Source organism: Protopterus annectens, chromosome 15.part0, assembly GCF_019279795.1.
Source record: "Protopterus annectens isolate FY-2018-M chromosome 15.part0, PAN1.0, whole genome shotgun sequence".
Lineage (NCBI taxonomy): Eukaryota > Metazoa > Chordata > Ceratodontiformes > Protopteridae > Protopterus > Protopterus annectens.
In genome coordinates, this window is record NC_056749.1 from 381,932,934 (window position 1) to 381,946,269 (window position 13,336).

General features: G+C 37.4%; 1 protein-coding gene across 1 annotated transcript in view; it reads right to left on the reverse strand.

The window, feature by feature from the left end:
• Positions 1–13,336, reverse strand: part of LOC122789698 (glycine receptor subunit alpha-4-like) — a 2,027,820-nt gene that overhangs the window by 412,720 nt on the left and 1,601,764 nt on the right. Inside the window, exon 6 of the mRNA XM_044057127.1 lies at positions 12,937–13,074. Within this exon, the coding sequence (XP_043913062.1) occupies positions 12,937–13,074 (138 nt within the window). The remainder of the gene's footprint in view (positions 1–12,936; positions 13,075–13,336) is intronic.

Genomic DNA, 13,336 nt, shown 5'->3' on the forward strand with positions numbered 1-13,336 from the left:
AGTTTGAGGTCATGCATGATTCTCAGTTTTTAATGAAGTATTTGAAGTAACTCATGAGCATGGTGTTGGGTTGAATGGAGAGTGGGTTGAGTTCATTTAAGTATGGGTTTCCTGGGATATAGAGGGGGGCCTTTAGCTTGCGATGATATGGTATGTGACTTTGCTTATGGTGAGTTGCATGTGGAGAAGATCAAGTGCATCTTACTGCTTGACCAGCCTTGAGGTATGTTTTTTCTTGATATATATCGAGACACCACCACCTCTTGGTCCTTTATGTGTAGTAGCTGATCTAAATGTGTGAAAGACATTGTAGCTCTGCATTGCCAGTGTGCTCTCTGTGGCTTTAAATCATGTCACAATAGCTAGCCAGATGTCTACATTCTGCAGGGTGAGGAGAGCTTGCAGGGAGGGGATTTTTTGTTTAGACTTCTGACATTGAACATTATCATCTTTAGATTATTCTGGGTTGGTTTAGCTATGTTGGATTGGTTTAACAGGGTGGCAATTTCTAAAAAGGCACAATGATGGTGGACAAGGTTTTACCCACTATTTGAAAGCCTAGAGGAGAGAGGTGCAGACCATTCCAGATGAAGCATTGTGATCTGTCAACCAAGTCCTCCCATGCTGACAAATATTATACCCCCTTTAATTGAAACCAAAAACTAAGCCAGTTATTAAAATAATTTACTATTTTAATACTGTGGCATCCCTGGAGAAGGTAGAATGTTGCTCAATGCTGGGCCCATACTGGCCTGAGACATACAGTCTGAGAGTTTCATCATATTCCTCTTCACATATGAAGTCCAGGTATGTATGTCTCACATCATTTACTCCCACATGGACTATGACTGAATCATATTGTTACTTGTGGTTCAATGACCTGAGTGAGTGCATGATCTTTTGGTTTCTAGCCCCAGATAGGCAACTGACTGTAACCGCCTCCTTATCCAGCCTAGTGAGTGGGATATCAGTGTGCCTCATAATGGAGTTTCCTATGACCAAAATGCTGGATTGTGTTGTGGTGTGCCTTATAGTCTTAGATGCAGAGATACTGTAAGTTGAGGTTGAATGTGTTATGGTGGGTGTGGTTCTGGTACTTTTGAGGTTGCAGGGTACTTATTGTTATTACTGTGGCTGGGAGGCCTTTGGGATTTGGATTTGGGAAGATTACTTTTAAGATCCTAAGCATTTGTGGATCTCTGTGTATGCCTTGTAGTGTTACAACTGACCAAAGGTCTGTTTTGCTTGTTTACTGTTTTTTTTCCTGCCTGTATAAAGTTGTCATGTTTGGCTGATGCCTGGCTCATTATTACAGAGCATACAAATTCTGGGTAACCATGCCACTGACTGCTGAGGGCTTCGGCTGAATCATGATCTGTGTAGCTTAAGTAGAAAGATAGGAGAATCCATCCTGGGTGGACAACCATAAAAAATCTTCACTCTTAGCATTGCATGGAGTGGAGCTTGAGATAACTGCTTGGCCACACTCATTTAATGAGACAGAGTATACATGAAATGGGGTTTGTTTATCATGAGACAAAAATATGGACCTCACAATCCTCAGGAAGGAACTGAAGGATCACAAGAGAAAAAGACTCAGGAGTGATGTGAGAAATATCCCGACTTCTGATAGGATCTTAGGAATTCTGGTTTTAGCAAACAAACAACACAGATTTATAGACATATGCACACCACAGAATAAGGAATATTGATCAAAATCCTCAACGTCTAAGTTTCTTAATGTTGTTCTCCACTGCCATGGAGATGTTTCTTGGTATCTGAGTTAATGAAGTCCCATGAAGACCCTAGTAGATGTACAAAGTACTAACCTTTGTAATAGTTTATCTAATCATAACATTTTTATGATTATGTGGTCCAAGAGATTGTTTCTATTATTTATTATTATTTCTAACTTATTATTAATCAAATATTAGTATGTAAAGTCTTATTCGAATATTGCCAGAAGTCTCAGTAGCTCATCAATCATCCTTACTACAGGGACTCCACTTTTGGTATCACAGTAGCTTATCTCTAAGTCTTATGGAGATGATAAAACTGAATACGTTTGAGTGAAGATGTGCTTTATGCTAATAAAGAAACAGCAAGGTATACTGTTTGGACCCATGAAGCTAACATTTTTGTTTTGGGCAGGGCTTTAAATACTTGTTTTGGAGTAATTAAAATGGTGTGGTACAAAATGAACAGAGTGAGGGTAGGAACAAGGTGGGAAAAGGGATACTGGTAAATTAAGTATACCGTGGGTCCTGGGTTGTTTGCAATATATAGACCCTCACCCCTGCCCTCCTGAACTTATTATTCTGGAAACAAAATAAAGGTCATCCAGAAAGCTCGAGGTAGGTCCTGTATCCCATCTGTGACCCAGAGCATAACATCATTAATGAGAAGACTATAGAGGATTAGTTTAAATAAAGTCCCTTTACTTAGCAGCTCTAGTAGACTCTCTCTCTGATATCTACCCTGTGTAAGGAATAAAGACACATTGTTGAAGTTTCAAATAGTTTATTCAGTTAAGTAAGCAGATGGACAAATGTAACTGAATAAAGTACTTGAAACTTCCACAAGGCATTCTTTCCTTCTATTCGTCTCTCAGGGTGGACACTGGAGAGGGTATCCTAGAACTGCTAGATTTACTTATTTTATCTGGACTAATCCCTTCTACTCTTCTGAAGTTATTATTCTGTGGGAATCACACACACTATTCTACTGGACGCACCTTCCTTATTAATTTAAACACATACTAATTTATTTGATTGTTTTATATATCCATTGGATAAACCTTGTGAGTCGTTGCTTTCACTCCGAAAAAAGAAAGGAAACAAAAAAAAACGAACACAATTCTTTACAATGCCTCAGTTCAGCTTCCTAATTTTCAGCCTTAAATGAACCCACAAGTGTCATTGTAAACAAAATACTGTTACCTTTCTAAAGTATTTCAACAGCAAATAGAAAGAGAGAAACACTAAAGTTATTAAAGAAATTAACAATTTATTGCATAGCTTAAAGGTCTCAATAGCTACAACTATCAGACAACCTGTCTGAAAAGAGTACGTATTTTTTCTGCAATTATTTTCCAGATCAGTAAATCACCTGTAATCCCACCTTTATACACATAAATGCACATTCCTTCTAAAAATTCTTAAGTCAAGCAAGCCTGCCTTTTAACCTAGCTTGCCCTTCTCTTTTGCACAGCTACAGTCTTGAAAGAACTTCTCTGACATGTCCACAAGTTACAAAAATACACATGCTTTCAAGCACCCCTAGTGAAACACTGAACCAACAAGAAACTATAAATTAACTCTGGCTTAACCAGTCAACCAGGTGCTGGAGTTATAGAGGTAAATCAGAGGTTTTCAATCCTATATGGTCTGTGGTATACAACTTTCCAAATGCTACTAAAACCACCTTTTTAATTATGGATGCAATAAGAGCTCTCCTGTCATGTCTTCCATAAGATGACTGTCACTGGCTGTTTTTGTTCTGTTGTAAGACTGAATTTAAGATTGTTGTGGTACGCATTACTATGATTCGGCAGGAAAAGGTAAAATTAGACTAAATTTAGACTAAACACAAAGTTTCTCGAACAAAATTGATGAACTACATGCCATACTCATCGCATACAACCCAGACATTGCAGTCATTAAAGAGACTTGGCTCAAACCCCACATTAAGGACAATGAGATGCTTCCTCCAGGTTCTATTATAATCAGGGCTGATAGAACTATGAAAAAAGGTGGAGGCATTGCCATACTATACAAGGCTGTTCTCAAGGTAGACCTTATACATAAATAAATCCCGACATTTAACAATGCAGAAACCCTATTCACCAAAATTCAAATCAATAAACAGAAGAAACTAAACCTAGTGGGTATTTACACACCCCCAGGTGACAACATACCTACTCTCAAGTCTGGACATCCGCAAACCTCCCACAGGAGACACTCTTCCTAGTGGACTTTAACATTGACTGGAAGTCCATCAACACAACTATCCCCTCTAATCACATCAACCTGTATTCCTATACTTAACTTATCCAAACCCCCACCCGCATTGACAAAAATACAAACAAGGAATACATACTAGACTGGATCCTTACAAACAACCAATCTACTGCCCAATATTATGGTACAGTATCAACTGGCCTTAGTGACCATTTACCCACATTCATATTAAGACAACACCTCAAAATCACTAAAACAACCAGCCTATGTGAAGTCTGTAATTCAAAAAATTTCATACCTGAGCATTTCATTAATGCACTGAGGTATTGCAGCTGGGCTCCCCTAACAACCCTCACACTAGACAAGGCAGTGGACTACTTCAATTCCACCTTTTTAAACATATTAAATACGATGGCCCCCCCTACGAACAATTCAAATAATAAACAACCCAGCCTCATGGCTGTCTAAAAGCACAAGAACCCTTCTCAAACTCAGGGATAAAGCTTGGGATACATGGTATCACAATAAGACCGATCACAACAGGCAGATCTTCCTCGAACTACATAATAAAGCAAAAAAAAATCAATAAGGCAAGATAAGAAAAAATCACTACACAGAGCTACAAGTAAAATATACCACTTACCCCCAAAAATTCTGGGCAGCTGTCAACCAAGTATTACAACCAGGCAAATCCACTACCCCTCCCCCCAATATCAGAGGAAATAATATAGAGATAGCTACCCAATTTAACAACTACTTCACTTCTTCCATCCTTAACCTAACTAGCAACAGCCAGCCTTGCACTCTCCCACAACCAATCAGCAACCCAAACTCATACCCCCCATTCACTCTCAAACCAGTTCCTACCAATACAATATACAAGCACCTCACTAAACTGAAACCCACCACCTTGGCAATTGACAAATTCCCTGCACAGTACCTCAAAACTGCCGATAGTGCTATAGCTTGTCCCATCTCAATAATTATCAACCAGTCTATCAACAAGCATACAATTCCAGCCCTTTGAAAATCTCCTACATAATACCCTTGCACAAAGGTGTTCCCTCAACCGAATGTACCAACTACCGCCCCATAGCAATCTTATCCCCCTATCAAAAATCCTTGAAAAATGTATCCATTTTCAGCTGATGAAATATTTACTTACAGTCACCTCACCAAAACCCACACAGCTTTCACCCATCCCATAGCACAACCACAGCACTCATATCCTTCACCAAGACTGTCAATCAATATAGGAACCAAGGAAACCTAGTGTCTACCACCTTACTCGATCTGTCCAAAGCATTCAGTACAGTATCTCACAGCAAACTACGTACTATCCTAGCCAAATTCAACTTAAACAACCCCTCCTTGCACTGGTTTCAAGACTATTTATCCAACTGCCAACAAGCAGTTAAGTGGCATAATTCCCTCTTCCCCCCTTTTCCCAGTAACAGTAGGTGTGCCACAGGGAGCCATTCTGGGACCCCTACTATTTAATATCTTTACACCCTCCACGCTGCCACCCATCAAGCTACAATAGTCCAATATGCAGATGATACTACATTGATCTGCTCAGCTCCCACACTCCAAACACGCCAGACTAAAACCAAAGAGGCCTTCTCCAATATTGAAAACTAGTTACTAAATTCACAACTAATACTTAACACAAAAAAGACACAACTTATCCTTTTCCACCCTACCAGAACTATTGACTCTTCTGCTCTTTTCTCTGTCAGTTCTGCCAATAACACCGAAATCTCCCCAGCATCACAAGCTTAACTTCTTGGTGTAATACTTGACCAAAACCTAAAGTTTGATGAACATATAGCTCAAACCATATCCAAAGTCCATAAAAAACTTGGAATGCTATACTGCTGCAAAAACCAAACCTAACTAACCAAAGACATCAAAATTACTATATCCAGAACTCACCTTCTCTCTACATTGCTCTATGCATCCCCTGTATTAACAAACCTTAACAAGACAGACCTACACAAATTGTCCGTGTGCTGTAATAAAATAGCTAGATTTGCAACCTACTCTAATTTCCGCTCTATTAATTTGTACTCATCTCTGACTTTTGCATTTTTATCATGTATGTAGAGATGTTGTATTTTTGTATTTTTATGATTGTCATGTACAGTATGTGGAGCTTTTCTCCCCTGGTCTCTGCTGAAAATGGGTACCTGACTGTCCAGCCAGACCTACTCAGTAATCAAATATAAAATAAAATAAATAATATAAAGGATAAAAAAAGAAAGTAGGCTGGACAGCAAAGAGAGGTGGGACATACAGTACATTTTGAGATTAACAGCAATTATTGCTTGGTCATGGTGAACAGTGCACAATCTGGAAACAATTTTTCAAACTCAAAGGCTATTCATATATATAAACATAGAATAAAAAGACAGGCACTGACCCTTACAACCATCTAATCGACCATATTTTCTTTATAACAGCTTCCCTTTTAACCTTTTCTCTGACCCTTTTCAAAGTACTTTATTTCTGTCTTGAGTACTGCACAGTTTTGATTCTTACACCTGTTTAGGAAGTCCGTTATGGTTAATTCATCCACTACCATGTATGTGAAATAATACTTCCTAATGTCCAGGGTACTCCTTAAGTGAAACAGTACCCTTGGGAGAGGATACATGGTGACTTCCCCACTGACCACTGTTTTCCCACCTATACACACATCTCCCAGTTATGTTCTGTTTCCCCATCTCAGGTTCCTCACACCAGCTAGATTACTTTTTTCTTCCTTTTCTCACATTTTGCCTTGCTCATCAGCTTTTTCCTGCTTCCTTTTAATATAACTTAAGTTTCCAAAACTGTACTGCACTTACCTTGGAGGAAATAAAAGAATTAAGTAGGGGTTGGGGTTACCAGGCCCAAAAAACAGGGTTTCTTAGATGGCCTGTGGTACATTTTTGAGCAATTCTTTCCATCCAATGATAGCCTGAGAAAGAAATCGTGAGTATAGAAAGACATTTGGGATCAGATTCCAAAACATACACATAGCAAGAGCACATATCCTCTGCCATTTTGCCTTTCTGCCACCTGATCCCCCCAATATCATTCTGAGGGATGAGATCTGCTGAATGTAAAACCTTATGGTGCTTCAGCAAAATAATGACATTCAGAAATATTCTGTGTTAATGAACTGCATTACCTTATGTAAGTGTGATGTTGCCAGAATGCTAAAGTTATTGGGTAAAGTAGCTCCATCTGTAAGAGGGAACTGGTGCCGTAGTCAGCAGGAATGCCTGCTGAGCAGTTGAGTACGAGGGAACTGGAATTGTAAACAGGGAGTCAAATAGGTAAATATCAAAGAGGAGTGACCCAAAGACTGAACCTTGGGGTACACCACTAGTGACAGGCCTTTAAGAAAGAAAAGAAACAGAGCTGCCGGCATACATTTCTTAGGTTCTGATTATGAGTCAGTTGGCTATCTGATGAGTTACACAAGGAATGACATTTAACTGTGATAGTTTATCAAAATATTTAATAAGTGTGGAAAGGTGTTGAATGTCTTTGTGAGGTCTATGTATGCAGTATGTACTGATTTTCTCTCATCCACTACTTCAGTAACCTTCTTGAAGAAGTCAACCAGATTAAGCAGGCAGGATCTACTTTTGACAAAGCTGAACTGGCTTGGGATAAATGCTTTTAGGTTATCTGTATCCTTATTTATTCCATAATGATCCTCTTTATTGCATTACAGATGAGGCTGGCCTGACATGCATCTACAATTATCTGGGTCAGTTGATATCCCACTTTTGTGGCGGGGAATGATTGGTGCTGTCCTGCATTAATCCGGCACAAAGCCTGTTTGAGACTGGTATTGAATAGGGTTTTACAAGTCCTGTGTCAGACTGGTCAGTAGGTAGCCTGGTATGTTATCTAGCCACATAAAGGCAATGTTCTTGTCCTTGGAAATTACATTGCATCCTTGTTTTGGGGAAATTTGAGGGTGTGGGTGAAGGTTTGTGTATGTCAGCTGGGAATCTACAGGGAGAGAAGTGGGTGACGTTAGTGTGAAGTTTATCTGCTAATGGACTGGTTATGTCCTCATCATTTACTATGAGCTCTGTGCAGTGCTACACGTTGTTTCTGAGGTTTCTAACTTAGCCAAAGAAGACTTTATGGTTGTCTTTTACCTTCGGGAACATTTTTACCTCATGTCTAGCTTTGGTTAATTTGATCAGGGAGTGCTTGTGACACTCCAAACCACCGCCGCACAAAAGTCTTAAAAAAAAACAAACAAATCAGGAAGCCAATACACACGTTTATGCTCCTGGTACCTCAGCTTTTCACCTTCAAGGATTCCTTTTTTTGAGTGTTTCTGACATTTTTATAGTTATAGTTATTGCATGCCATGATTTTTTTTTTCTTTTATTGTAGAGCTTGTTTATATTTGGGTTCTGCCAAAGAGGTTAATTTTTAAATTTGTCACTGAATTTGTTTTAGAGGGGGACAGATGTGTCTATACAACTATTCACATGTCCATAAGAGTGTGGCAGTAAAGAATTCTGCTAATGCAGCGAGGTCATCAGGTTGGAGGGGTTGCTGAATTTAGCTATGTCATCACGCAGTTTTTAAAGATTAGCTTTTGCATAATTTACAAATATTGGGGTATTTAAAATGTTTCTACCTTCAGTCTTATGCTGAATGTGACTACTTTATGGTCCAATTTGATGAGAGAGGAAGTTACAACTAATGGTAAGGTAGCTGTCCCATACTGGACAGGATCAAGTCCAGGACTTTGTCACTCCTAGTTGGGGTGCAGACTAACTTGTCCCAAGACTTTGTGTTTATGAAGTCCAGAAATGTCTGAGCAAATTTGTCAGGCAACGTAAAAGTCTTCCAATTGATGGAGGCATAGTTGAAGTCCCCTAGGAGAATGGTACTTGACCTAATGCATAGGGATGCCATACTAGTCAGATAAATGGTATACGTCAATGGGGAACATGAAGGGGTGCTAAGATGTGATAATGGGTTTTGTTCCAGGTTGTTATCCTTTTTAACAACCCTAGAAGGGGATATTTTATTTTAGGAATATAGAGACACTGCTACCTTTAATGCCATTATCTAGTGCAATGGGCCTGAATATATGGTAGGTGTTGCAACCCTGCACTGATGGGGTGCTCTCCATGGTCTTGAACCAAGCCTGCATGATGAAGCATATATCTATGCTTTCCAGTGTAAGCAATGACTGTAGGGTATGAAATATTTTGCTGAGGTTCATGGCATTAAATAGCAATATCTTTATGTTATTCAGATTTTGATTTGTTAAGTTGGAAGTTTTGAAGACAAACATTACCTATAAGGGCACTAGAGGGTGGAAAAGGTTTTAGCCAATGTATGAAAGCCTTGCGGAGACAAGTGAAGGTTACCTTGGCAAATCAGTTAGGTCTGTACACCATCTCCCCCAGACTGACTCCAGAAGCTGAGCTAATAGTGGATGTCAATAATCTTTGCTCAGGAATCAGGGACAAAGCCAAAAACAATGGATAGGCAATGGTCCAAGATCAGTGACATTTTTAAGTGTTACTTTAATTTAGTTAAAAAGTTTATAGAACAACAAGTTTTGCATCAACATACATTACCTGAAAGACAACTATAAAACTGAAATGTCTGACATTACTGACTGACTGTAATCCTCAAGAATTTAACAGCAAATCAACAATTTTATAACAGACAGGACAAAATAATGAGACAAAATCTGGGACATTCTGCTTAATCAGACACAGATGAGAGACAAACTGTAGAAGCTGTTTTTTTATATATATATATATATATATATATATATATATATATATATCTATAGGTTTACCTCCATAATGTCGCGGATGGTTTGTGTGATCGTGCATAACATCGAACCATATAAGCGAATTTCGGAATGTGTTCGCGGCACTATGTCGAAACTCACTTAGCGGAATCCAGATGTTGAAAGGATATTGTTCATTTGAAGGGCTAAATTGCATTTGCAATTCAGCCATTCGAACATCTGTGAAGCGACATTATGGATTTATGCAGGTGTGCTTTGGCCCAATAGTTGTCACTCAAACCATCCGCGACATTATGAAGGTAAACTATATATATATATATATATATATATATATATATATATATATATTTATATCTTTATTTTATATTTGATTACCGGGTTGGTCTCAGCAGAGACCCAGGGAGAAAAGCTCCACATACATGACAATCATAAAAAATACAAATGCTCCACATATATGATAAATTTAAAAAGTCAGACATGAGTACAAATTAATAGCGCAAACAATAGTATACCATAGCATAGTACAATGAGAAGTTACAGAGGTGTACAATATAGAGGTACAGCAGTAAAACAGAAAATATAACATATTTGAGTCCGAAAGTGCAGTAATATATACAGTTATATACATACATTTAAAAATACAATTCGTTATGGTAGGTTTTGTTTTTCTACATATTTGACCTTTGAGTAGTGCCAGAGGAAGATTTATCTGAATGATGGTAGTAGGGCTAACCATGGTCAGTAAAGGTACATTGCCAGATGTGATTGAGGTGGGCTTTTAATTGGTTTTTAAAGATGGTACTACTGTTTTGCAATCTGATATCTGGTGGAAGAGAATTCCAGATTTTAGCAACTGTGTAGGAATAGAGGGATTCACCAGCACTGTGTCTACACTTAGCTACTTCAAGAAGGGCTTTTTTGTGGATCTTAGTTGGCAAGCAGAATTGTGAAAGTTGAGTAAGCCTGAGAGATCAGGAATCTTGTTTGGGTGATACAGCAAGTAATGAGCCATGGTCAATTGGTTATAGTTCAGTAAGTTAGTGAGTTCTAGCCAACCTAATTGTTTTAGTGAGCGACAGTGATGGGAGCGGAAATTAGAGTTGGTTGCAAATCTAGCTATTTTGGTATAGCACATGGACAATTTGTGTAGGTCTGTCTTGTTAAGGTTTGTTACTATATATATATATATATATATATATATATATATATATATATATATATATATATATATATACTGTATTTATTTATTAACTAGGCAAACTCTCCTGTCATTAACTTTTCAGTCATGGTTCAGCCCACAAGGACCTTTAGACTAATCAATTAATCGAGTCTGTGTTTTTGGAGGTGGTAGGAAAGATGATTGTTTGACGTAAGTATAGACAGACAAGTGGCATGGCATACAAAGGACACACACAGAGTTATGAGAGGGCAGAAATAAATCCCAACTGTTGGAACTGGGAGGCAGAGATTTTAACCACTAAGCCACTGTGGATTTCAGATTCAAACCAGCCAACTGTTACTAAAAAAAAAAAAAACAGCACAAATGGCTACGGTATACATGGAGAAAAATCCCTAAAACTTTAAAAAAATTTTGCTTCACAGGAATGGAAAGGATCATCAGTTTGTATTTTCAGTTCTGAATGTTATATATATATATATATATATATATATATATATATATATATATATATATATATATATATATATCTATATATAGATATATATATATATATATAGATATATAGATATATATATATATATATCTATAATAAAGGTGGAGACATAATTACATTAATGGAGAATGAGGAATATAAATGGATTAACAACTTAAGGGTTTATCTTCCACCTGGACTAAATGATGTTGTCAGTACAAAAAATCTGTTTTGAAAATTAAACAAAATAGTTTTAACCAATATGGTTAAGACAAAATAGCACACGATCAGTGTTATGTGTTATAAATCACGTGAAATGTTTTTATATGTATTTAGACCTAACAAAGTAACAGTTCTAATTCTACTGCCTAACTAGGCATATTCAACAACTGGAATGTCTACAGAGGGTCCTCTCTAAAAGAATAAAGGGCGTAAGTAAAATGTTCTACGCAGACTGCCTCAAGGCTCTATCCCTGTATTCTGTCTCCTACAGGCTTCTGAGAGGAAATTTATGCCTGGCATACAGGGCATTGTCAGGCCCTACTCTGATGAACCTCCTACATATCCACAAAACAAACAGCAACAGAATTACCCATTCTAAAGACTTAAACCTTGCCTGTAATATAAATAGGACCTGCTGGAGAGACAGGTATGTATCCCAGAGACTACATTTATCAAGGGTATCAGAACTTGTCAGAGATTTGGGATGCATGGCTATGCTTAAAAAGGCCTCTGTGATCATTAGGCTAGTAAACACCTATGAACCTATTGCGTAAGCTGGAATATATTATTTGTCTTTTATCTAATACAAATACTATCAGCAAAAAACATAAATAGGGTCCTCAATTTCTGAAGTGGGGAAAGTGTTTTATTTCACTAGAGAGGCTGTACAGCATAGTTGGTCTGTGATAAAAAAAAAATGTCTGGTCACTTAGAAGTTGCATACATTTTACCAGGCAATCATTCTGCCTTCTTGGCTAAAATCTCTTAATTAGTGATGATAATCCAGTTTAATATGTAACAAACAAAATACTTTCCTGTAAACAAATGCAAAAAATTAATTCTGACAGCTACAATATTTAAACATATTTCACCCTAAGACTTATTTTTATTTTCCTCTACAGTTTGTATTTCTGGCTTTACACATTCAGTTTTATGTTGTTTGTATATTTACTTTTCACAGTAAGCTTTCATTCTTCAGAACTTTGGACTCTTATTCTGTACACACACTATTAAATACAACTGACCTAAACAAGTTCTTGTTTGGAAAAATTGTTTTTAAAATGTTGTCTGTAGTTTTTATATTCAAGAGGCATTAACATGGCTGTTCATATCTCTCAGAGACTAACAATAACAACCTATCCTTCTTAGGAGCCCCAAAGGAGTCACTTTCCTTTTTCACTTTAATAATCTAAGAAAGATTGGTGATCATTTGTGTATCTCTAAATGTTGTCAACAATTCTCTTAAAAAAGCACACAAGCATTTTTTTTCTAAATAATATGTGATGATCTATGTGTATGCCACACTTACCTGTATTGTAATGCTTTGTGCAGTACCCAAGGTCCTTTTCTTCTCTCATTATAAACTGAGGAAGTGTTAGCCCTTCTGCTACCTGAACTGGCCCATTATCCAGCCATTCAAAGACTAGATCGTTCATTGTATAACCAACTAAATAGAGGGAAAAAGAAAGGAATCAATCATAAGAATACATAGAACAGACAAGCAAATTGTTTCATTTATGTACAGGTTTTCTGAAACTTGATTCATGAAAATGTTTCTTGCACCTGGAATATACGTATGTGAAAGTCTGTGCTAACTGACTTCTTGTTTATTATGTTATGTCATAGTAGCTTGGGAATCAGAAAACATGCAACTTGATGGCTAAAAAAAATATATATATATATATTCTCTTTTTCCACCTTTGCTGAAC